We start from the raw sequence: 25,989 nt of genomic DNA on the forward strand, positions 1-25,989 counted from the left end.
ATAAAATATTAAAAATTGATTTAAAAATTATTTTAATATATTTTGAATTGCACAAATACTTAAAAAAGATAAAAACATTTCATATAAGTTATATAACAAAATAATGAAATATTGAGATAATTCTCACCTAATTTTTATCCTTTAAAATTCTAAAAGTTTTAACTTATTAAAATAATTTTATATTAAAAATTTATTTAAAAAATAGTAAGAAAATAATCCACCACCCTAAAAAAATTAACTAACTTCTCAACTTAACCACCCACGATCTGTGAAGAGGCTTATCCGAATTCATTTTGAGACCAATTCGATCGCCCTAATAACTGTTTCGGATTTCGCGCACCAATTTCGAATCCTCCCGAGATGCGCTCTGCGGCTGCGATCATATCCTACCGCCGCTTCTCAGAGATTTCTCTGCCCAATTTCACTCTCCCTTTCCTCCGTTTCCGCGCTCTGCTTTCATTCTATTGGAAATGGCATCCCGTCTCCGGCTCGGTCATCAAGAGGAGTTGGGATCTGGCGGGAAGATTCTCCACGGCCGGCTCCATCTGCAGCCGTTCGCGCCCTACAACCGGCCGTCGACTTCTGCGGCGCCATTGGCGCTACCGGCGCCAGAACTGGAGGGCCGAACAAGCCCTAGCTGGTTTCGGGGCCTCATCTCCGGTGCAGGGAAGCTGATCTCGTCCGTCCTTGGTTCCGAGGGAAGCGGCTCGTCTCCTTCGGAGTGCTCGTCTGATTGTTCCTCATCCGACGAGGATTCCGATTCCTATTCCAGTAAGTGCTCTTTCTCTGCTTCCGCTTTGCCCCTCCGAAGTGGCAGCTTCAAGGTTAATTACTATTTTCTAGGTTTGATTTATTGGGCAATTCGCCTGTTGTTGTGGTAGTCTTCATATTATTCTATTCACGGTTACTTTTCATCTGCGCTGTCGAACGTCACTTTGCTGTCTTGTTATTAGTTTGTATTAGTAGCGGCCATTGGAATTGTTTATGGAGATGAGAGTTGGAGCTTTTTCAGGAATTTAGGCACTTGCACTATTTTTTAAAAATATATTAGACTCTTTGACCGCTGCTTTGTCTTGTTATATATGCATACATAATTACATGAATTATCAGAGGAGGACACCTGATTTTAATATTCAGTATTATAGCTATTTGATGCTTGAATAACATTTTTTAAAGGAAAACTCCCTGAAAATACGGTTATGACCGGTGATATAATTGAGCCACCTTACTCTTTTTGATATGGAGGTGAAATTTTTTTTATTTATTTTTTTGCTTGATTCGTAGCTGTCAGATTGTAGTGAACTACCGTCCAAGGGAATATGCAGAACAATCTTTGATAGATTATGCGTTATACAATGAGTTGGTTGTATTTGTTCTTGTTCCATGAAGTAGTTATATTCAGCAACTAGAAATTTCTGGTCGACAACATTTCTGAGACATTAAGCACTAGCATGTAGCTTAAAGTTTGCCATGCACGCTTCAGGAAGGACCCTATTATAGCTGGCATGACAATGTCATAATAAATAACGGTCACCGTTGTTATTTCTGCTTTGAGTAAAGTATGGTCCACTCTAAAGTATTTCTATTGTATATTTCTTTGATTGCAATATTGCATACTTCTTGCCAAGAACTTTCTATTGCAGTCTTTATCACAATAATAATAGAAAAATAGAGTTTTCAAAGTCTAGGGCACCCTTATGGCAATGACTGTCCAACATCTGATGTGCTCGGGTCACTAACATATGCGCTAGCCCAAGTGTAGAGGCAAAAAAGAATTTTACATTAATTTTGAGGAATGCTTTTGAAAAGTATACACAACAACAACAACATCAAGCCTTTGTCCCACTACATGGGGTTGGACGTATCAATCCTTTTTTGCCATTGTGCCATGTTAAAAGTCAAATTCTCATTTAAATATAATAAAGAAAGATCATTTCTAATATTTTCTAACCAAGTCTTTTTAAGTCTACCTCTACCTTTCTTAACATAAGTCAAATCTAATACCTCAACTTTCCTAACCGGGTCATCGGAAGGCCTCCGTTTAAAATGACCAAACCATCTAAGGTGACTCTCTCTAATGTTATCTTCCACTGGAGCTACTCCAACCTTTTCATGTATATGCTCATTTCGTATCCTATCTCTAAGGGTAAAGCCACTCATCCACCAAAGCATCCTCATCTCTGCAACACATAACTTAGTATTATGCTTATTTTAAAATCATTTTTTTTCAACATAACTAAACATGATTATTATCACATTATACTTGTCAAAAGCTTTTTTGAAAAGTATAATGTGATAATAATCATGTTTAGTTATGCTGAAAATAAAAAGATTTTAAAATCCCATTACATTCTGAATTATAATTTCTTCTAAATTCATAATTTATATAAATATATTTAAACTACTTAAATTTATAGTCATAGAATACATAGCCATGGCATGATATAATCTTCATTAATATCTATTCCATGTTAATGATTATCCATGCTTTCTTGTCTATTGTTGGATTCACAGCCTTGCATATTTTCCTTTAGCTTTTTTGACTTATCCTTTTTACTATTTTAGAACTTAAGGTCCTGGCGTGCCTTCGGTCAACTTATTTTTAAGGGCTCATATTCTCCAACTTTTGATGCTTCTTTCACATCATTCCATGTCAAGTTATCATCATAAAAAAATTATCTTCAACATTTGAAGCATTGATACTTTTCTCTGAAATCAAGCCAAGGAGATTTCTCACTATTTGGTGCGTTAAAGCATTTTTTGGGCTTAGGCATGCCTTAATAATGTTAACCTCTTGCGAGATATGTGGGGCACTATGACCTTACCTTGCCTTGCCTTGCCTGAGTGTTTCCTAAGTAAGCTCTCCTTTAACAAAACTAATTTTTGTATGGCTATTTAGTTAAATTGATCTATGTTTTGTCTATGTTAACTATATATCAAAAGTTTGGAACTCATAAGTTTGAACTTTCCAAACTTTATGCAGTTTTTAAGAAGAAGAAAGAATTCCAGTCCCGTTTCATGATGTATTTATGTGTAAATGTGGTGTTATGTCTTATATGTTGATTATATTGTTGCTTGTTCTAGAGATTAGTTTTGACATGAACTTAGTCATTTTGTGGGCAAAAAAACCTTCCAGGATATTAAGGAGAAATAATATCTATTCATGTAAAATTCTTTTCATGTTCGTAGGACGAAGCATGTTGAAAATGGTATTACCATGCCAAATGAAATATTGGTCATCATAGACATTGATCTTACCTCAATTATTTAGGCCAACATTTTGAATCCTTATCCTATTGGTGATATTATTTCTATGGATTACTCGATGTGATTAAATTTTTGTCATGCTAGTTATCATCTTCATCATTAGCCTTAGCCCAACTATTTGGGTCCTCTTTCAATTCATTCTTGTTGAGTACTACATGAGGCTATAGCATTACGCTAGTCTAATCTTTTTGTACAATTTCTAACCATATCCGTTTTCTTTCATAATTATCTTACATTGATTTTATAACCATCTTATTATTTGTATTTTCTATTCTCCATTATTCTTGTTCAGACTACCTAATTCAATTTCACATGACAATCTTTAGTAAGGGTTTTTCCCAGTATCACTAAAAATATTATTTCTCTATCTATTCTTGTTTATGCTATGCATCCATATAACATAATCATTCATGTTGCGTAAAACTTGGCCAGATACATTTCCTTGTCACTTATTGCCAAATTTATAACATCAAACTAATTTTAGTTTTATGAAACAAATTTGTAACCCTCTATGATTTTTCCTTTTTCATAATATCCATAAGGCACTTTCATTTTAATCACTCATCCATAAACTTTATAGTGATAACCTCATTTATATCTCCACTCTTATATATGGCAGATCTGAGATGCTTAATCTTGCCATATTTAGTATCGCTTGATCTTGCAACAATAACGACATAGTTATCACTTTCAAACTAACTAAAATTTGATATTATATATTCATTTTTTGTTCAACTATTTGTAAGTCCCTTACAAAAGCTTCGTTTTTGTAACTTCTCAATTATTTGAAAAATATCTCACCTATTAGAATTATGAATACTGCAAATAGCTTTACATCAGGGTACCTATATTTGAATATCCATTGTAAGTAACTTATAAAATATAGATATATATTTACTATTAAACTTTGCTGTAACAATATTGTGTTTGAGGACTCTTTAATCAGTCAACAATTGATGTGACCCTATAAATAACTCCTAATTTAACTCATTGTTTGATCAAGGGCACCGCTAAATCCCCGTCGTCCTTTGGCATTTTGATCTCATGGCTAGGATGAGAATCCGTGGGAGCCTCACCTATTAAATCCTAGTCGTCCCTTTGCATTTTGATCCCACAACTAAGATGTGAATCCGTGGTAGGCTTACCTAGATCATGTTGATCTCCTTCCATATTTAGGTGGTTGATTTATGAATGATTGTATTAGAGCAATTATGCATGATTTTGTAATTATTTGTTTCTTTATTAAGATATATTATATAGATCTATAAATAGGGACAGATTTGTGCAATACAATTAAGCTTTTACCTCTCCAATTTTTTCAATTTAACATGGTATCAGAGCCTTCATTGCTGTTGCCGAAATTTTGAGTTTTTTATACTGATATGCCTTCATTGTCGACATTCCCGTGTTGTTGTTATCCTATTTATAACCAACACAGCCTTTATTGCTTCCCTGCTTGATATAGCCTTCATTGTTATCTTTTGTCGCCGCAATGTCTGAAGCAAATTCCTCCCAAAGCTTTTATCAAATGGAGGACTCTATGGTGCACCAAGGAAGAGGAGATCTCCAAAATATGCAACCTAGGGTTGTCAAAATCAGGTTACGGGTCGGGTTCGGGTCCAACCCGGAACTGACCCAACACTGTTTAACTTGACCCGAACTTATGGGGACATCAGATCATGGAGAGTCTATCAGAGATGCGGCCGTCGATCTATGACCATGATTGAGTCATTGTATTTCTGAGTTGTTTTATGTATTTTCTTATTTATGATGTCATATTGTATTTGTTTTATTAATTTGCTTATTTAATTTCCCGTTGTACCATTTTATTAAGGGAGGTCATATGTAAGCTCTAGGGGCTTTGTTGTCCATTTATTTTTGTGAGTATTTGTACGAGGATATTTATACCCATAGTATTCTTTTTTTGAGATTAATGAATGATTAATTGAAAACTTTGTTTCTCTTGTTTGAATTCTCATGAGAGCTTGAGAGATTGGAGTGAAATTCCTAGGAGAGGGAGACTTGTGCAATACCCATCAACCTAGACAAGTCGGGTTTGTGGTTCTACCTTCTATCTCTTTTTCTCTTCCTCCCTCTATCACCGCCGGCCGTACCATCCTTCCCTCACCTTGTCCAAACTTCATCCCCACCGAATTCTCCAAACTTTCTCCACCTAGCCGCCGGTACCCCTTACCCGAGCCCCCATCCAAGCCGCCGACCCTAGCCCCTTGCCCACACTTGGATTTACTTCCTAATTTTGATTTCCATAATTTAGACGGAATTTTGAATTCAAATTCACCCAATTTGAAATTCAGAATCTTTCCTAAATTATAAAATCTATTATAGGAAAGTTTCCAAATCTCCCCTATCGGATTTTAAGTTATTTTGGGATGAATTATTTCATTCCAAATCTAGTCATCTAAATTAAGGAAGCATTAAAAATTAAGGAAGCATTAAAGCCTCCTTAATTTTCCCCCCATCCCCATAAAGCTGCCGGCCTAGCTCTCTTGGCCGTTGGTCCCACTCATCTTCCTCTACTCCTTGAGTTTCCTAATTTAGTTTGAGTTCATTTAGGATCAATTTGAAATTCAATTGAATTTGAAATTCAAATTCTCTCCTAATTTAAACTAATCTATGTTAGGAAAGTTTCCATAAACAATTCCAAATCAAATTCTATTTGAATTTGATTTAATCCCTTGCCTAATTTAAGACTCCCTTGATTAGGCAACCCACTAATTAATTCCCTAAACCCCTCCCTCTCTCACCATGCCGCCAGCCCCCCTAGCCTAAACGCCCATCTCTCTCCCCACTCCCTCTCTCTCTCTCATTAATTCCCCTCCCCAATTTGGGGGAATTAAATTTCCCTCCTAATTTCTTTCCTCTTAATTTCAAAATCTAAAATTTATTTCAGAATTTTGAATTTAAACATCTCCTCTAACCTAATCCTAACCCACGTGTGGCTCCCCTCTTTGGCTGAACCCTCTCATCTCCTTATCTCTTATTTCTTGTGAGGATTCCCTTGCTCTCAAGAGATCTAGGAGCTTTGAAGGATGTCGTCGATACCACCACATACAACAAAGCAAATGCATGGCCAATCCGGAACTTGACTACGGCCTCTCCTACGACGAGCAAGGGTTTGTTTGCATCTTAAATTCGACCTTCTTCGACGTCAACCCTTACATCGACCACACCGTAGAAGAGTATGTAGAGCGCATCTTGGATACTTTGGTCGAGGCTATTGAAGAGCAACTTGGAACCGTAGAGTGGAGGATTACAACTGATCCTTGACAAATATTTTCTAATCTTACTCTTCTTGTATTTCTTAAAGTCTAACCCCTTCATTGTGATTTGATTTTAGTCATGAAGATCGTGTTTGCCTAAATATGCCAAGCTTAGTAAATCTAGGGAATTGATTGCACTTTATTTGTGTTGACCTGCTGTACAAAACAAAAAAAAAAGAGAGAAAATCAAATTCTTACCTGTCCACTGCCAAGGCCACGACGCACGTCGCCTGCACGCCGAAGCACGTCGTATCCTGCACGTCGCTCCCACGTCGCCTACACGACGCTCTCGCGTCGTTAAAAAGCTGAAGAAAAGGAGGCCTTCGGCCTCGCTACGCTCCCGAGCTTTCTCCCTTTCTCCCGCAAGCTCTCTCCCTGACGCGATTCTCCCTCTCCGACTCCTGCGTAGCTATTCGACGCCGCTCCTTCTCCGATTTTCCCTTGCGGTAGGTTCGGAAGTTACGACACTTCCGATCGGAAGCATCGAGCGGGAGTTCGCTGGCTGCTAAGGGTAACTTTCTTCCTTGCGACGCTTCTCCGGCTCCTCCAGGGCTGATCGACTTCGCTCCTTCTCCGACTTTCCCTCCTTGCCGGATCGGATGTCACGACATTTTGAGCGGAGGCAAGAACAGGAGTCGCTATTAGAGCAATTATGCATGATTTTGTAATTATTTGTTTCTTTATTAAGATATATTATATAGATCTATAAATAGGTACAGGTTTGTGCAATACAATTAAGCTTTTACCTCTCCAATTTTTTCAATTTAACATGGTATCAGAGCCTTCATTGCTGTTGCCGAAATTTTGAGTTTTTTATACTGATATGCCTTCATTGTCGGCATTCCCTTGTTGTTGTTATCCTATTTATAACCAACACAGCCTTTATTGCTTCCCTGCTTGATATAGCCTTCATCATTATCTTTTGTCACCGTAATGTCTAAAGCAAATTCCTCACAAAGCTTTTATCAAATGGAGGACTCTATGATGCACCAAGGAAGAGGAGATCTCCAAAATATGCAACCTAGGGTTGTCAAAATCGGGTTACGGGTCAGGTTCGGGTCCAACCCGGAATTGACCCGACTCTGTTTAACTTGACCGGAATTGATGGAGACATCAGATCATGGAGAGTCTATCAGAGATGCGGCCGTCGATCTATGATCACAGTTGAGTCATTGTATTTCTGAGTTGTTTTATGTATTTTCTTATTTATGATGTCATATTGTATTTGCTTTATTAATTTGCTTATTTAATTTCCCGTTGTATCATTTTATTAAGGGAGGTCGTATGTAAGCTCTAGGGGCTTTGTTGTCCTTTTATTTTTTTGAGTATTTGTACGAGGATATTTATACCCATAGTATTATTCTTTTGAGATTAATGAATGATTAATTGAAAACTTTGTTTCTCTTTGTTTGAATTTTCATGAGAGCTTGAGAGATTGGAGTGAAATCCCTAGGAGAGGGAGACTTGTGCAATACCCATCAACCTAGACGAGTCGGGTTCGTGGTTCTACCTTCTATCTCTTTCTCTCTTCCTCCCTCTATCACCGCAGGCCGTACCATCCTTCCCTCACCTTGTCCAAACTTCATCCCCCCCGAATTCTCCAAACTCCCTCCACCTAGCCGCCGGTTCCCCTTACCAAGCCGCCGGCCCTAGCCCCTTGCCCACACTTGGATTTACTTACTAATTTTGATTGCCATAATTTAGACGGAATTTTGAATTCAAATTCACCCAATTTGAAATTCAAAATCTTTCCTAAATTATAAAATCTATTATAGGAAAGTTTCCAAATCTCCCCTATCGGATTTTAAGTTATTTTGGGATGAATTATTTCATTCCAAATCTAGTCATCTAAATTAAGGAAGCATTAAAGCCTCTTTAATTTTCCCCCCATCCCCATAAAGCTGCCGGCCTAGCTCTCTTGGCCGCCGGTCCCACTCATCTTCCCCTACTCCTTGAAATTCAAATCAATTGAATTTGAAATTCAAATTCTAAATTCAAATTCTCTCCTAATTTTAACTAATCTACGTTAGGAAAGTTTCCATAAACAATTCCAAATCAAATTCTATTTGAATTTGATTTAATCCCTTGCCTAATTTAAGACTCCCTTGATTAGGCAACCCACTAATTAATTCCTTAAACCCCTCCCTCTCTCACCATGCCGCCAGCCCCCTAGCCTAAACACCCATCTCTCTCCCCACTCCCTCTCTCTCTCATTAATTCCCCTCCCCAATTTGGGTGAATTAAATTTCCCTCCTAATTTCTTTCCTCTTAATTTCAAAATCTAAAATTTATTTCAGAATTTTTAATTTAAACATCTTCTCCAACCTAATCCTAACCCACGTGTGGCTCCCCTCTTTGGCCGAACCCTCTCATCTCCTTATCTCTTATTTCTTGTGAGGACCCCCTTTCTCTCAAGAGATCTAGGAGCTTTGAAGGACGTCGTCGATACCACCACATACAACAAAGCAAATGCATGGCTGATCCGGAACTTGACTATGGCCTCTCCTATGACGAGCAAGGGTTTGTTTGCATCTTAAATTCGATCTTCTTCGACGTCAACCCTTGCATCGACCACACCGTAGAAGAGTATGTAGAGCGCATCTTGGATACTTTGGTTGAGGCTATTGAAGAGCAACTTGGAACCGTCGAGTGGAGGATTACAACTAATCCTTGACAAAGGTTTTCTAATCTTCATTTTCTTGTATTTCTTAAAGTCTAACCCCTTCATTGTGATTTGATTTTAGTCATGAAGATCGCGTTTGCCTAATTCTGCCAAGCTTAGTAAATGTAGGGAATTGAGTGCACTTCATTTGTTTATAATCTAATTATTAGATTAGGGATTTTCGTTGAAAGCTATTATATTTGCATGATATTGATTTCCTATGTTATTTTGATGACTCAAAGCTCTTGATGTGCAACTTAGCCTAAACGAAAGTGACCGCTCTTATGTTTTAATTCATCATTTTATTTGCTAGTAGTTCTACTTATTGTTACTCTAATCAATAAGTTGTACAAGCTCTTATTAAAATCATTGCAAGCATTTTAGTCCTACATCATCTGGTATCATAGCATGGTTAGCTTAGGATTTTCATGCTAGAAATTATCCTAAGGTTTTATTTAATCATGCTTAGTTAATTCCGCATGCATAACTTCATTTTAATCATTTTAAATCATGATCATGTTTGCTGTCCAGAAAAATTCTGCACCCTTTTAGTGAGCTTTATACTTGTTTCTTAGGTATCAATTTGTGAAGACTTACTTGAAAGGTAAATGAAATATGAATCACCTCCTTGGGGTAGGACCAAAAGAAGAAGATCCTAATTTTTGGGCATGGGATGAAGCATACTCCATGATCATGTCATAGTTGTGGAATTCCATGACTAAAAAAATTAGTGATATTTTCATGTTCCTATTTACTGCAAAAAACACATGGGATGCTACCAGGCAAGCATTCTCAAAAGCTTGGGATGCTACACAAATCTTCAAAATTAAAATCAAAATGGGAAGCACAAAATAAGGAAGAAATACCGTGACTGAATATGCCACTCTCCTTCAAAGCTTGTGGCAAGAACTTGATCACTATAGATGCATAGAGACCAAGTGTCCAAAAGATGCTGCTATCTTAAAAAGCTTTATTGAGAAAGATAAAGTGTATCTTTCTTGCAAGATTAAATATGGAGTTTGATCAAATTAGAGTTTAGATCCTTAACAAAGAGGAGACACCCTCACTAAATGAGAACATTTCTCTCATTCGTGCTGAGGAAAACATAAGAGGCGTAATGCTATTACCACAGGTTGTTGAAGTTTCAGTAATGGTGATAGCCAAAGAGGCGTCATGGAAGGAAAGAGGAAAGGATTCCTCAAAACTTCAAGATAAACTCCATTTGGTGTAGTTATTGCAAGAAATCAAGACACGCAAAAGAGACATGCTGGAAGTTACATGGAAAACCTCCAAGGAGTGAAATAAAAAAACAAATAGACAAAATGGAACATCACAAGCTAACACTACAACAAGTCACCCAAACCAGAAACACAGTCCAATCTCAGAGAGATCAACAAAAAAGATATTGATAAGCTAAAACAACTCTTGGTTTTCCTTGAAAAATCACCCGCATCTTCTTATCTTGTACTTTATGGTAAATTTTCTATATTCATTGGATTAAATGCCTCTAGAAATCATTTGAAAGGAGTATGGATCATTAGCTCAGAAGCCACTGATCACATGACACACTCCACTGCCCACTTCATCAACTACACTCCTTGCCCGAGTGATAAGAAAATCATCACTGTTGATGGTTCTCACACCACCATAGCATGCCAAGGAGTCATACCCTTCTCTCCCTCCCTCATTCTAAAAAATGTGCTCAATGTATCTCAATTATCCACAAACCTAATCTCCATACAAAAACTTACTAGTGATCATAATTATCAAGTCCTATTTAACCATACTTGTTGCTTATTTTAGGATCAGGAATCGGGGAAGAAGATTGAACTTGCTAAAGAGAGAGATGGAGTGATGGACTGTACTACCTGGAAGAGCTGAGCAAATCTACTATTATCAATAATGTCTATTCCATGTTATCCTTATTTAATAAAAAATATACTATTTGACTCATCATTTTAGATTAGGAAATCCATCTTTTGATGTATTAAAAAATATGTACGAAAATTTTTTTTATAAGTTGGAATTTCATTGTGAAATTTGTGAGTTAGCCATGCATAAACGAATTTTTTTTCAAACAAAACTGAGAGATGTCGTGCCCTTTCTATCTTATTCATAGTGATATCTGGGAATCCTAAAAAATTCCTAATATCTTAGGAGCCTGATGGCTTGTATCATTCATTGATGACTGCACTCGAGTCTCTTGGATTTTTCTCCTAAAAAATAAGTTCGATGTGAGCACTATCCTCCCTATTTTTCACACCATGATCCTGAGTCAATTCGGGGTAAAAATAATAAAACTTCATTACGACAATTCAAAAGATTACTTTAACCAAACTCTATCCTCCTACTTTCAAAAGAAATGTATTCTTCATGAGTTTTTCTACATTCATGAATTTTTCTACATTCATACTCCACAACAAAACGGAGTTGCAGAATTAAAAATGGCAACCATCTTGCTTTCACCCGTGCACTTCTATTCCACCATAATGTACCCAAATCCTATTAGGGGGAAGCCCTTCTAATCGTCACATATCTCATAAACCGACTACCTTTAACAATCTTGGGACTAAAAGTAACAATGAATATTCTATCATTTTTTACCCTAAATTTTGAACCCATAAAAACCTCACACCCAAAATCTTTGGGTGCACTAACAATGTTCACATTTATAATCAAAATAGATAAAAATTAGATCCAAGAGCACTCAAATATATCTTTGTTGGATATTTATCCACCTAGAAAGGTTATAAGTGTTATCATCCCTCTATCAAGAAAACCCTTGTATTTGTTGACGTTATTTTTGATGAACAACAATCTTATTTTACCAAATGTCATGTTCAATGGGAGATCGAAACTGAGGAAGATGAGGAAAGCAAGCTTACCCCGCTTGACCTTTCAGCTCCACCTCAAACCAATCCACCTAAACTTGAAATCAAAGCCAAGGAATCTGAGGACAAAATTATTATGGATAATAGTAGGTTTGGGAAAGTGTATTCTTGGCATACAAATCCAAATTATGTTCTAATGCAGATCTAAGAATTTGAATCGTCTCTTAAAATTAGGATAAATACAAGTTCACAAAAAAAACCTCCCTTGTACCCCATAACTAACTTTATATCCTTTCATAACTTCTTATCTTCACACAATTTTTTTAATTACACTAAATCATTTTTATATTCCTAATGATATTTCTGAAGCCTTATTTAATGAAAATTGATAAAGTGTCATGAAAGATGAAGTACAGGCCTTAAAAAGAACAATACATGGGAGATCATCGACCTACCAGTAGGGAAAAAATTAGTTGGCTGCAAATGAGTGTTCTTTGTGAAATATAAAGTTGATGGTACACTGGAAATGTATAAGGTAAGACTTGTGGCGAAAGAGTACACTTAGACATATGACATTGAATACCAGGAAACTTTTGCGCATGTGGTCAAGATGAACACCTTGATGATCATGCTCTCACTAGAAGTTAATTATAACTGGCATCTGGAATAGCTGGATGTCAAAAATGCATTCCTACACGGGGACTTGAAGGAAGAAATATTAATGGAAATTCCACCAGGATTCAAGGAGTAATCTAGGGGATAAATCCTAAATTACATACGAGCAAGGAGTAATTTGAATTATCAATTTTAGATTCTTAAAATAAAAAAAATTCACAACGATTGTATAAATAAACTTTTGGGCCTTTCAATGGATATAAGCCCCATTCTAATTGCATACGAGTAACTCCTAAAGGGAGCAATAAGCCCCATCTTCAAATAAATTAATGGATAACTCCTAAAGCGAGCAATAAGCCCCATTCTCAAACAAATTAATTGGTAACTATTAAAGGGAGTAATATGCCCTATCCTCAAACAAATTAATGAGCAACTCCTAAAGGGAGCAATAAGCCCCACCCTCAAGTAGACAAATAGGTAATTCCTAAATGGATTAATAAGTTTCATTCTAAACAAAATATTCAGGCCTTCTAATAGACATAAGCCTCGAAATCAAATCATAATACGCCAAAGTCTACACTCAACCACCTTGGTCTATTTGGGCTCTCTAAGAGGGGACGACTCATGATTATTAATTAGATTTCTTGGATTTCATGGCCTACTGTTCGCTAATGTTGGTAGATTGAGATCATTTCTCTTCTTGGGATGATGGAACCATGGGATCTTGATCGGGTCTACCTTCAACCTCCTATAAACATCTACCATAAATCAAAACAAATCTCAAGTACTAAGCTTAAATTCAAATTCATATCAGAGTAATTCATAAAGGTGGAACCCTAACCCAAAAGGTGGGGTTCAAGCCTCATTTTTCCTGAGCGAACACTCACACTTGTGAAATTTCCCGTCATTTGCATGTCTTAATTTATTTTTCTTCTCACTCGTGGGTAAAATTTTTCGGCTTTTTCTCATGCACCGAATTTGGTGGAGGGTCCTCCTTGGATATTTTTGATGTCCTAGACAAATTGGCATATTTTGTTTTGTGAGACAAGTGATAGTTTAATTTCTTTTATTGTGGTTGAGACGAGTTTGCCGTTAACATTGCATTTGACAGGATTGAACTGTGAGGCAGGTATCGAGGCCAACATTGTATCACTTTATCTTCTTCTAATAACATTGATTAATGATCACTAATGCCATACTCCCTACAATTGAATATGATATGTTAGTTTTTTTTTCTATTAATGCTATGCCGTCTATATTGTAAACATTATAATGTGAATTTTGATCTCTTGTTTAAATTGATATATATCTTGTTTTCGCTGTAATTCATCTAAATACAGGTAATCCTCCTAAGTACAAATTTATTGCTACTAACCTTTTAAGAGAAAAAAAGACATGCATTGTGATTTCATCCACTTCCTAAAGGTTTGTCGCAATGCGGAACAATTATGCTAACCACTCACATCCATTGCACCCCCACCCATTATTCAACTTGTTACACGTGGGGACAGGCCACAAAACTATCCTAGTAGCATCTAGCCTAGTAGCAAAAGAGCCTATTATAGGCCCATGCCACTAAAATTGAGTAACTTGTTACTTTTTCCATGCAGATGAACATGATGATCATTTGCTTGTTGATGGTTTAACTGTCAAGAAGGTATGTTTTTATTCTCATCAGCCGGGAATCCGTCTTGACCTAAATCACCATATTATACAAGTCTGCGTCCTCTAATTTTGATGTTTTGTCCAGTTTGTGTGCTTTTATTCCTTCTTTTTCTATGCTTGCACGTTTTTTTTCCACACTTTTTTCTAGTTCTTCTGCTCATCATCATCATCATCATCATCATCAAACTTCCATCTTAATCTTCAGTTTTTGCCCCTTGTACTAAATTACTTGTTTGTATTTATTATGAGCAGAGAGAAAGTGCAGTAGATGGAAATATGGAGTCGCTAGCTATTGTTTCCAAAAGTGAATCAAAGCTTCTTATTGAGCAGTTGCTTATGCAGGAAACCTTTACGAGGTAGCTGATAACCAATATATTATGTATTTGTTTTTTGAGTATTTTCTCTATTTAAATATTCTTCTTTTCTATTTTAAAATTTTCATTTTGCCAAACTTCAGTGCTTCGCCCCATACAATACTTTGTGCTCATCAGTATGTGCACACCATATGTTTTTTTGACTTGCAACTTTCTTAGGGATGCACAGATCAGAACCTTCATTGAAGTATCTCAATTTTTATCAAACTTGTTATTCACTTACCAGTTCTCTTGCATTATTTATGGAACATGTTAATTTCTATGATGGACAACAGCATCACATTGTGGTTCTAATTTTCTTATTAGTTAATGCTATTTCTGATGAGAAGAATAGATGAATGTATATGTGAAATTCATCTTCTTTCCTTATAGTCCGACTGACTGTTTTGATGATCGCTCTATTTTATGTACACCTATTAAGCTTAACAATTGTTTTGCAGGCAAATTGTTAGATGCTTTTTCTTAGAATATGAGCAGTATTAAATAACATGTTTTTAAAACTAGTATGCATGAATATTTAGTATATAATAAATGCAAAAATGATCATTTTACTCCTAGTTTCATGGGAATTTATTTTGCTTGAACCTGATTACACTCTTCAATATTTTCTAACCAGAGCTGAGTACAGTAAACTTTTGGGGATTCTTCAATCACGGGTACTTGACATCCCATCTGCTGAAGGTGGCGAGGGTACTCAGAATGAGGTTCCTAAAAGGGTTTCTGACAAAAGGCCATGGCAGCCTTTGAACCAGAACAGGAATATATCTACAACCCCCAATTTTTCTCCCGGTAATATATCTATCTTTTCACCTAGATATTATGCAAGTGAAGCAGTTTCTCCTGATCTTCGCAACAAAGCTGTCATGGAAGCAAAGAAATGGTTTGAAGAGAAAAGGTTGTCAGCTAGTCCTGTATGTGATCCAGAATGTGGACCTTGCATCTTAAACACTGATATGAATCAACATGTTAGTGCTTTCATTTCTTCCCTAGCTTGTTTTTTATTTTTACAATGTCTCCCGTTGTTCTTCTGCGGATAGTGTAAGCATCTTCAAAATCATATTGCTTCATGTTATAGTTTCATGAGCTTTATTAATGCTAGTAGATTATTTTAACATTTTTGGTGTTGTAATATTCTTGAAGGAACGCTTGTCTTTGAATCTGATAGCTACTTGTGTTGGCCTTTTGCATGGAAAATTTTTCTTTTTGATCCAAATTCTTTCCGTGTTTATTTTGGTAGCCTGCAAAGAAGCAACATTTCCCTTCACCACCAACAAACAATAAAAATTACTCATTTATTCCTGAGCTTCCTTGAAGTCGTAGTTCTTTTTTGTGTGATGCTGTCTTCTAAAACTAGTTATCACACAGCTGTAATGCTTTATTTATTAAATCTCTTGTTGGAGCTTCATGTTGCAGGTCACATGTTCAACACCAATGAGCTCTAGTTGCGGTGATATGCTCCATGATTCGCAGGGCAATGGTCTTATGTTCAACTTTTGGCCATGCGCCTGCTTTTGCTGAATCTATATTTCCTGGTTTTGTGTGTGCGTGATAGGAAACCCTTGTAGATCTCAAGTATTTCCTATCAATCTTCTGAAAACAGCGAGCTTTCTCTACCAAAATCTGCACAAAATCATAAAAAACAGTAGATAATTTGTATTTTTTTGATGAAAGGGAAACGGAAAATAACATGATACAATTGATCCTCTATTTGAGAGGAGGATCAATCTCTCCGAAATCCCTAGACACTGCTAGAGCCCAAAGAAAACCTAAATCTAAGAGATCTCAAATTTCAGCCAAATTGAAGATGCCCTAACCCTAGGAAAACAAAGTATTTAATGCATACAAATCAAAAGGAAATCCCAAAACAGTCCCTACATACAAATTTCCCTCTTAATTCCCCCAAAAAACTTTCCTATCCGGCTCCCGCAACGCTTGCGGCTCGCGCGGCATCCGCAGGAGGCGAAACCTGTAAGCCGGCCCTGCCTGGACCGGTCAAGCGGACCGATCCATGAATTGTGTGGTCTCCGTAAATCTGCATATGCCCTTATGCTCAACTTTCTATAATAATAATAATAATAATAATAAACATTTTCTAACGATATATGTGGTGTGCTTCAAAGATTATATCAAATGAGTGAAGCCGGCCCTGCCTGGACCGGTCTAACAGTGAGATCCATGAATTGTGTGGTCTCCGTAAATCTGCATATGCCCTTATGCTCAACTTTCTATAATAATAATAATAATAATAATAAACATTTTCTAACGATATATGTGGTGTGCTTCAAAGATTATATCAAATGAGTGCTTTTAGGGAAGGCAAGGCTTTCACAGTCTGCTGCTGCCTTCTGTACTTCTTATAACATGTTTTTGAAATGTTGTTCGGTTTAACTGTCAAATATGGATTTTCTGTATGCCATCAAGCGAACCTTTTATTTATTTGGTTTAAATGATTTCTTCAGTATTCTGATGGTGATGATGGCTCACCAATTGAGATGGCTAAGGCATACATGCAATCCTTGCCACCATGGAGGTCTCCATCCTTCAGCACCGTGGGTTTAAAAAATCCACCTTCAAGTGGGAAGCTGTCTTGCAGTGTTGATACTCATTTGTTACGGCCTTCAAAGGTACGGATTACTCTACTAAAAGAAACAGGATTTAGGGAAAACATTTCTGCTTGTGCTATTGCACAATTTATGTTAATATGGAAGTACCAACTTATCTAATTTTTCTAATGGGTTTATGAGGGGAAATTTTTTTAAAAAGTGCCAAACGCAATGATTTGATTGTAATAATGTTTTTAATTCAATGGGAAAAATTGTTGTAGCATAGTTAAAAATAAAATGAATCTATGGTACTCAGATTAGTCTGGCTCTCATCTCTGATGCAAAAAAATAAAAAATGGTGAAGGTTCTACGGCATATTAGCTATCAGAATCTATAATACGAACTTATTGTTATCTGCTTTCCCAATAACATATTTCAAACCTTTAATTAAGAAATTAAGAGCATATTATAACACAGCTTAGTAATTACAATCATTGCTGCTTCCTTACATTTGTTTGCTTATATAATCTTTGTGCAGGTTAAAAAAAGGAATTATGTTTCAATTTCATCTCGGGACTCAAAAGAGAATTCCAAAGTTTCTCTGAAATCAGTAGATAATGAACAAAGGTCTTCTAAGTTTAGGAAAGCAGGATCAATCACAAGGCCTTCTAGAGCCTCATCAGCAACTACAAACTTTGGCTATAGAGTTGAAGGTACTAGCTCTATTGTTTTTTTCTAATAATTTTTTGTATACAATCTGATTGCAGTTGCGTTTGTGGAGACTTTTTTTCAGATGAACATCTTAAATTGCCTGATAGAAAAACTGTTGAGGTTGGTCACCAGATGGAAATGCATAAGGAGATTTCTCCAGGCATCATTATGGACTCCCGAGAGGCCTCTAAAGAAGCAGAGGGGGTACCCAAGGTTGCTTCAGTTGATGTTAATGAACATTTTAATTCTGATGCTGATATGCCCATGTAAATATAAAAATCAGGCAAATCAGATTGGGAAACATGTTGTTTACACTTTTTATTTCACATTGAATGAATTGTTGTTTCTGGTCATTTTTGTGCTGTTCAAGATAGTATTGTATCAGTTATTAAATGACACTAACATAGTTTATCTAAAAAGGATGTGGATGCTACTTATGTAACCGAGGCACAGATTGGAAGCATTTCTGCTCCTCAGGATTCTCTTGTGTTTGTTTCAACAGCTCTAGAGAATGGTGAATCAGAACCCAATAGAACATCATATATTTTATTTGTAGTTTTTAATTTCCTTTAGCAATCATTATTCTATCATCATCTATTTTTTTTCTTTTCGATTAAAATTGATTTTTACTTATTTCAGGAGATTCTTTTCCTGAAACTGAAACATTGCAGCCTGACAACGTAGTCCCAGCAGAGTCGAGGTACTCCGTTTTCACATTTTGATAGCCATATCATGGGATGCAGTATATTTTCATCTTCACTTATTTGAAAAACTTAAACAAAGTTTCATTTAAGTATGCCAGTAGTTATTTAGTATGTTTATGCCACGATAATTGATGGGGTACAACTTAAGATTGAATTGTGTGTCAAAGGTATATTGACGTTGTTAAATATATTTATGATAGAATACTGGGCCACTGGCTAATATTTGATCAATTGCTTATGTTATTTCTACGAACTTTTGATGGATTGTGCTTGGGAAATATAATTTGTAATCTTCTCATCTGATTATTAATGCTGGTTATGTCAACTCATCGCTAATGTTTATTGTTTCAGCGTACAGAAAAGCTACAGTGAAGTGAAATTCCAAGCTGAAAATGCCATAGAAGTGAAACCAGATTCTGATTTCAAACATGCACATGCGTGTACTGGTATACAGAAAAATCCCCTGGTTCATTTAATTTGTCCATGCTTCAAAGTTTAATATTTTGTGACATTTTTTTATCTGATGTTATAATCAATTTTTTAAAAAATTTCAGCTGATTCCTAGTTTAGAGCTTTTTCAAATGATGTTTAAAATGGTTTTCTAAAGATCTTGTGTATAAGCAACTTATTACGTATGTTCATACCCTAAACATCCGATAATTTCCTTCCTTTTACCCGAGACAAGTCTTGACAAATATAGCCCGGGAAATGCCAGTATATTTTGTTTACAAGCTAATGTGAAGGATGGGGTTTCTGAATACACAGAAGTTGACAACTGTCCTTATCTATAGAAATCACTAGCTCAGTTTTTTTTTTGCCTGTCCCATAAACAAACTGAGCTTTTTGAGGAAGAATGTGTAGAACAAAACCTATTGAGGCTTCATTTGGGGCGGCTTTCTTACTGCTTCTTAAAGCAGCTTTTTAGTACAAAAGTTTAAATTTTTGTACTAAAAAGCTGTTTTAAAAAACATTAAGAAAGCCGTCGTAAATGAAGCCTAAGTGGAATTGCAATGGTTTGGAGAAGGGGAGTTACCTTAACCGTGTGCTTGGAGAATGGGAGTGGGATGGGTACAGAGAAAGCTAGGGTAAGCAGAGTGAAAATATTAAAGGTTATGGTTGAATCACCCTAAACCCTAAATCCTAAACCCTAAACCCAATGGTTATTTACAGAATCAGAGCCACCGGATGAAAACCCTCTTATCCCGAAAGATGCAGTTAGACCAGCAGAAAAATCCCACATCAATGGGTAAATTTCATTCATTTCTTAATTCCAATTGCCACATTTATAAGATTTGCATCTAAAGATGAATATCAATGTACCACAGGCATTTCACAGAAATCAATAACTTGAATTCTGACCTCAAATCAACGAGCAATGGTGGTTGTGAAGTTGCTGTGGAGACTCATAAACCACCAAATAATGTTACCGAGCCCGCGGAGTTCGGCAGAGGCAAGCGTAGGGTGAAAAAGGCTGTCAGGCAAAAGAGATGGAAGGCTTGAAACCCTACTAATGTGTTTCTATTAACCAGTTTGTGAAAGGAACTACTAAGCCAGTGGATAAATAGGCTACTGGGTGTAAAGTTTTTTGAATTTATATTAGGAATCTTGGAAGAAATATTGAGGTTAATTTCAGAATATGTAGGAATTAGCTTTAGTTATAAGTTAGAATTTATAACCCCTCAGCTCCTTAATGCCTTGGCTTGAGAATCGTGCTTATTTTATGCTACCAAAATTTGATATTGATGAAATTTAATTATGATATTATGATAATATTTTTTGAGGTTTACTTCTATGGATTTACGATTATATTCAAAATTAAATTTACCAAAATTCAGCCCCCATCCCCAACAACAAAATAAAGGTTCACATCAATGTGATATGTGACAAGTTTAATTTTTTTTTTTAATTTAATACTCTATTGGTCAAGTTCTAGTTAACAATTATTTGAAGAATAATGCTTGCGTGCAGTAGCTGCTATCCTTTTGATAAGCTTGACCTAAATTTGAAGGCAATTTTAACTTTTTCTTAGAGAGAGAGAGAGAGTCATATTTAAAAAAAGCCTCTCTCTCTCTCTCTCTCTCTCTCTCTCTCTCTCTCTCTCTATATATATATATATATATATATATATATTTCAAATGGACAAATGTCTAATAATCAACAAGAAAGAGAATCATAGGCAACATACATATTCAACATCACAAGTTACCTCACCTCTCTCATCATATTCTTCTCCTCATTATCATCAAACATCAAACAATGTGGCTTTATTTCATGACACATCCATCCTTAGGCGAATGCTCTACATCTACTTCAACCTTCTTTTTCAAAACATTCAGATACATTTGAAAATCACCCACCAAAACTTTTGACATTCAAGATCAATGAACTTCCATTAAAACCACCATGTTTAACAGCCTCTCCGTTAACATTAAGGCTTCGTTTAGGACGACTTTTTGTTGCTTTTTAAATTAATTTTCTAGTATAAGAATTTTAATTTTTGTACTAAAAAACTGCTTTAAGAAGCAACAAAAAATCCGTCCCAAACAAAGTCTAAAGTTTGCCTTAGGCTTTGTTTGAGGCAGCTTTATTGCTAATTTATTTTTCAGAATACAACAACAGTTTATATTTGGCTACTGCTTTTTCGTTAGTTTAAAAACAAAAATTTGTGCTGAGAAGCTGCTTTCAAAAAAATTATTTTCTCCGTAACAATTTGCAACTATTCCTTAAATTGCCTTTCCAAGCTGACTAACCTGTAGTTTTCATATTCAGAAACTTCCTTATTCAGATCGTTTTTGAATGGCAGTGAAATTTCCTTCCTAACATCAGAAAGAAATAGGTAGTTGTTCAAACATTTGCATATGTTGTTATTCAAAGATGGCCAACTTTCGTCCAAAGCCACCTATTTTCACTGAAAGATAGAAAGGATTTTCAACAGAACAACGAAAAAAAATACAAGTTAGAAACATTAGGTTTCCTTACTCAACCGTTAGCATAGACTTTCTAAGGAACATTTTTTCAAAAGCAAGCAATCATTTAACTAAACCTCGACCACCTTGTTAGTATGGAATTAGCGAGGTTTAGTGATTAATTAGTTAATTAGAACACTAATCATGAATTATATAAAGGTCAATTAATTAAATTAAACAAATCTTTGTAGATTTTTTTTGGGATGATTGCAACTGTTTGTAAATTTAATTGTGAATTAAAAAAAAATTATGTGAACATTATAGGTCAATTTATAAAAAGGAGCAAGAGCAGATTATAGAACAAATACGGAACTTAATTATCCGGTTTCAAACGAAACCGGAACTTCATTAACCGGTTTCTAATTTACTAAAATTTGAGAAGAAACCGGAATATAAAATCACAGTTGGAATTTATTAATCTGGTTTCCTAAAAAACCTATTTAGATTATATTGTTTTTCTTTATTGCGTTATTTAATTAGATAATCTAAATGAACAAAAAGTAATCAGTAATTACAAGTAAACTTTTTAGGTAAAAATTATGATGTTTTTACATATTTAATATTTCAATCTTTTTAATATTTAAGCATATTAGTATATTTTGAAATTGAATTTAATTTTTCATTAAATATTTAAAAAAATTCTCTAAGTTGAAAGTCAATTATTAATATAATGTATTAAAAAGTTTATATTCAATATATCATCATAAAATTAAATCGGAGATCATCTGAACTCCGATTTTAGCAAATTTATAGTCGAATTAAAAGTATCGAAAATACGAACTCAACAACACCAAATTCGACTCAATCCGAGCCCAAATGAGTCCAAACCAAAGACTCGATGCACATTTGGAAGGTTCAAACCATAATTTGGACTACAAAACGGTTTTCAAACTTGACATGCTTATAGTCGAATCGAGCGGCTCGACGAGACAAATTCAACTAGCCCAAGATCCTTGAATTCTGATATCATTAAGACATTCAAATGAATTTATTATAATTAAAATGTTTATATTTATATTTATATTAATATTAAAATGTTTATTCTAATAATATAATTTAAAAATTTTAAATATAATTTTTTCTTAACCAAAATTTAATATTATAAATTTTAAATTATTATTTAAGAAAAATTAATATAAAGTTTAAAAAGATTATAAACATTTTAAAAATAATTTTAAGAGATTATAATCTAAAATGTTTTTAATATAATTTTTTATAAAAGATTTTAAACATATTAATTATATTAAAAGTTATTAAATATTAACATTTTTATCTTAAATAATTGATAATCTAAAAATAATATTTAATATAAATATAACATTTAAAAAGTATTTTATATAAAGACATTGGACTTAATTATTCATTATTATTATAAAATAACTGTCATTTGTACCTTGAATGCAAGCAAGAGCAACATTTTAGCATACTTACTTACTAATTTGTATTCATTTCGTTACGCGTTAGAAAATTTATAATGATAAAATGAGAGTTTTATGTCCTAATTTAACATAAAGATTTTGCATACGCACGTATACAAGAAAATAACACATTATACACTATTGTTTTTATGTGCAGAACTCAGAAAGAAAAAATCATTAGGTCTCATCGAGTTGAAATTATCCATAATGTTATAGTAGTTTGTTTTTCCCCTCGTCTTGTGAAGGCATGATTACAGAATATACAATATAAGCTTGACTTCATATGATTGTGATGGAGAAAACTAAAGATGCAACAGAGAACAAACAATGTTAATAAGGTGACTATAGTTGGATGATAATAATTTGATGACGATACATGAACTATGACATTCAAGTGATGGTAGTATAACAATGGTGAATGTGCAGTGATAATACGATGACGGTGGTCCAATGATGAGAGATGTACATCAATAGTAATTGATGGTGATCGTTGATATCAAACTCCAAGCATAACTCTAAAGTATTTCATATCTCCTAGCACTCTTATCTTAATTTCAAGCTCCCTTCAAGACCCCCTCTTCCTATATGAAAGGGGGGCATACATTTTGGCTGGAGATTGGAGAGAGCTCTGAGGCTTCGAGGATCCTACAATTTTACCCCAACACCACCGTCGGCGAACTTCCACTGACCAACACTGAACCACTGCCTGACCGCTGACTGTCATCAGATCACCGCCCATCCGCCGACCATCATAAAACCATCGCCATGCTGCCCACTACCGTCGGACCACTACCCTGTCATTCACTGTGGCTGGACCACAACCCGTCTGCCGATTTATGATGTACTTCCATCCGACCATTGTCGAACCACCACTTAGTCATCGACCACTGCCAGACATCCTCCTAGCTATCTTTAACATGCAGTCCGACCACCTTTGTCCGCCGACTACGATCCTTTTGACCATTGTAACCCATTGACAATGATCCCCTGACCTTTGTTGTCCTCTGACTATGATCGCTTCGACCGCCATCAACTATCGACTATGGTCCATCCGACCACCGTCGCTTTCCAACTACGATCTCTTTGGTCATCATTGCTAGCCGACTACGGCCCCTCCGACCACCGTCGCCTACCTACTATGGTCCCTCTGACTATCACAACCATTGAATACATTCCCTCCAACCACAATCGTCCATCGACTACGGTCCCTCCAGCCCTCATTACCTGTTGACTATAGTCCCTCCGACCACTGTCTCCAGACACTACGATTCCTCCATCCTCTATCTCCTACCAATTACAGTCCTTCCATCCACTGTCTCCAGCCGACAACGGTCCCTCTGATGTTCGTCGTATGTTGAATACGGTCCCTCCGACCATCATTGCACACCAACCACGGTTCATCTACGATCCCACTGACCATCATTGCCTATCGACTATGTTCCCTCCGGTTTCAATCGTTCGCCGACTATGGTCCTTCCGACCTCCGTTACCCATTGACTACGGTGCCTCTGACCACCATTGTCCGCCGACTACGTTCCCTTTGACCTCCATCGCCCATCAAATATGATCCTTCTGACCTCCATTATACGATGACTACGACCCCTTCGACCACCGTCGCCAGTCGATTATGGTCCCTCTAACCACCATTGCATGCCGACTACGGTCTTTTCGACCTCCGTCACTCATCAACTACGATTCTTTTAACCTCCGTCGCTCATCGACTACAGTCCCTTCGACCACTGTTGTCCTCTTGGCCAAAAGAACAGGCTAACACTCTTATGAGAATAGCTCTCATGTCACAGAATTCATCCAACTTCAACTATGTAGTGTGATTTATATGATAAATATTTATTACAAGGAGCCAACATCTTCTCCCAAGGAAGGGCGTCACGTGTAATCAACTGCAAATACTAATGTATTCTTTTCAACTGAGCAAGGCCCTGTGATTTTCCCATTTTTCAGGGGTTTCCATGTAAAAACTCTGATGTCACTTTTGAATATTGGATCTCCCTCTCTTATTTATGTGTGTGCTGGATCTTTGTACAAATCTTGGTCGCTAAACTCTATATCTCTCAACCACCTCAATTGTTCCCGTCCTAAACAAGTATCATCTGGCTAGTATGAAGCTTTCTGATGTTATCACCTACCATCACAAATAATATCAATCCAGACCGCTACTTATAAAATCGATGCACCTTGTCACCCTCAACTTTGACTTCCAACTTTAGCACTTGGATTTATACTAGATTTCCATCACGGAGCTCTTTCAACTTCAACCAAGTAATACACACTTTATAATATATGAATGTCTTATCAGAAGAAAAGACATCATATTCTAACTAATAACAAATAACATTAGAATCATTTTAACTGATTCATGCCTCATAATTATTTTCTTTCCATGATTTTCTATACGAAAATTTCGATCTCTTATAATTCTTGCACTTATCTCTTATTTTAGTATATGTGGAATCTTCATGTAACGCTAAGACGTTAAACCCGATATCTCTTTATCACAACAAATATTTTGGCACACAACATAAATAAATCCCCAATAATATATTGCTAGGTTTTTTCCATACACATATGAACATATTATTTAAAAAACCCAAAATTAAAGCTTCCATTCGTCGGGCATTCGCGGGCTGTTTCTAGTGTCGACTGGGCCCATCTATTACCCAGCCGGCCCAATACCAGCTTCCATCCAGGAAGTCCGCAACTCCGCATACAAGTATACGATGCTCTCCTGCCCAATAAAACTTAACGCGATCCCTATCGTCTACGCCCGAAGTCGCATGCGAGCGGTTCGAATCCGTGGACCGTGAAGCCTCTCTCTTTCGCGGCGACTCTCCATCGCGGTTTACTGTAACTACAGTCCAGTGGAGGCTATAAGTCAAAATTAGCAAACTGTCCACGCCGGTTCACGGGTCCAGGTTGGATGCCGGCTTGGCG

The 25,989-nt window shown here is 36.0% G+C and overlaps 1 protein-coding gene across 2 annotated transcripts; it reads left to right on the forward strand.

Annotated features, from left to right (window-relative positions):
• Nucleotides 1–280: 280 nt before the first annotated feature.
• On the forward strand, nucleotides 281–20,344 carry LOC110111414. Of its 2 annotated transcripts, none has more exons than XM_020843302.2 (12): nucleotides 281–771; nucleotides 14,267–14,313; nucleotides 14,574–14,677; nucleotides 15,312–15,660; nucleotides 17,155–17,319; nucleotides 17,777–17,951; nucleotides 18,032–18,162; nucleotides 18,370–18,463; nucleotides 18,589–18,649; nucleotides 18,999–19,099; nucleotides 19,824–19,899; nucleotides 19,979–20,344. In XM_020843302.2, exons 1-12 carry the CDS (start codon nucleotides 471–473, stop codon nucleotides 20,151–20,153), a joined length of 1,779 nt encoding a protein of 592 aa, XP_020698961.1. In that variant the 5' UTR covers nucleotides 281–470; the 3' UTR covers nucleotides 20,154–20,344. The 2 variants fall into 2 exon arrangements, with proteins under 2 accessions (XP_020698961.1, XP_028554823.1); XM_028698990.1 differs by having other exon boundaries at nucleotides 19,005–19,099.
• Nucleotides 20,345–25,989: the final 5,645 nt, after the last annotated feature.

The sequence above is a fragment of the Dendrobium catenatum genome, unplaced genomic scaffold, assembly GCF_001605985.2.
Source record: "Dendrobium catenatum unplaced genomic scaffold, ASM160598v2 fragScaff_scaffold_1199, whole genome shotgun sequence".
Classification (NCBI taxonomy): Eukaryota; Viridiplantae; Streptophyta; class Magnoliopsida; order Asparagales; family Orchidaceae; genus Dendrobium; species Dendrobium catenatum.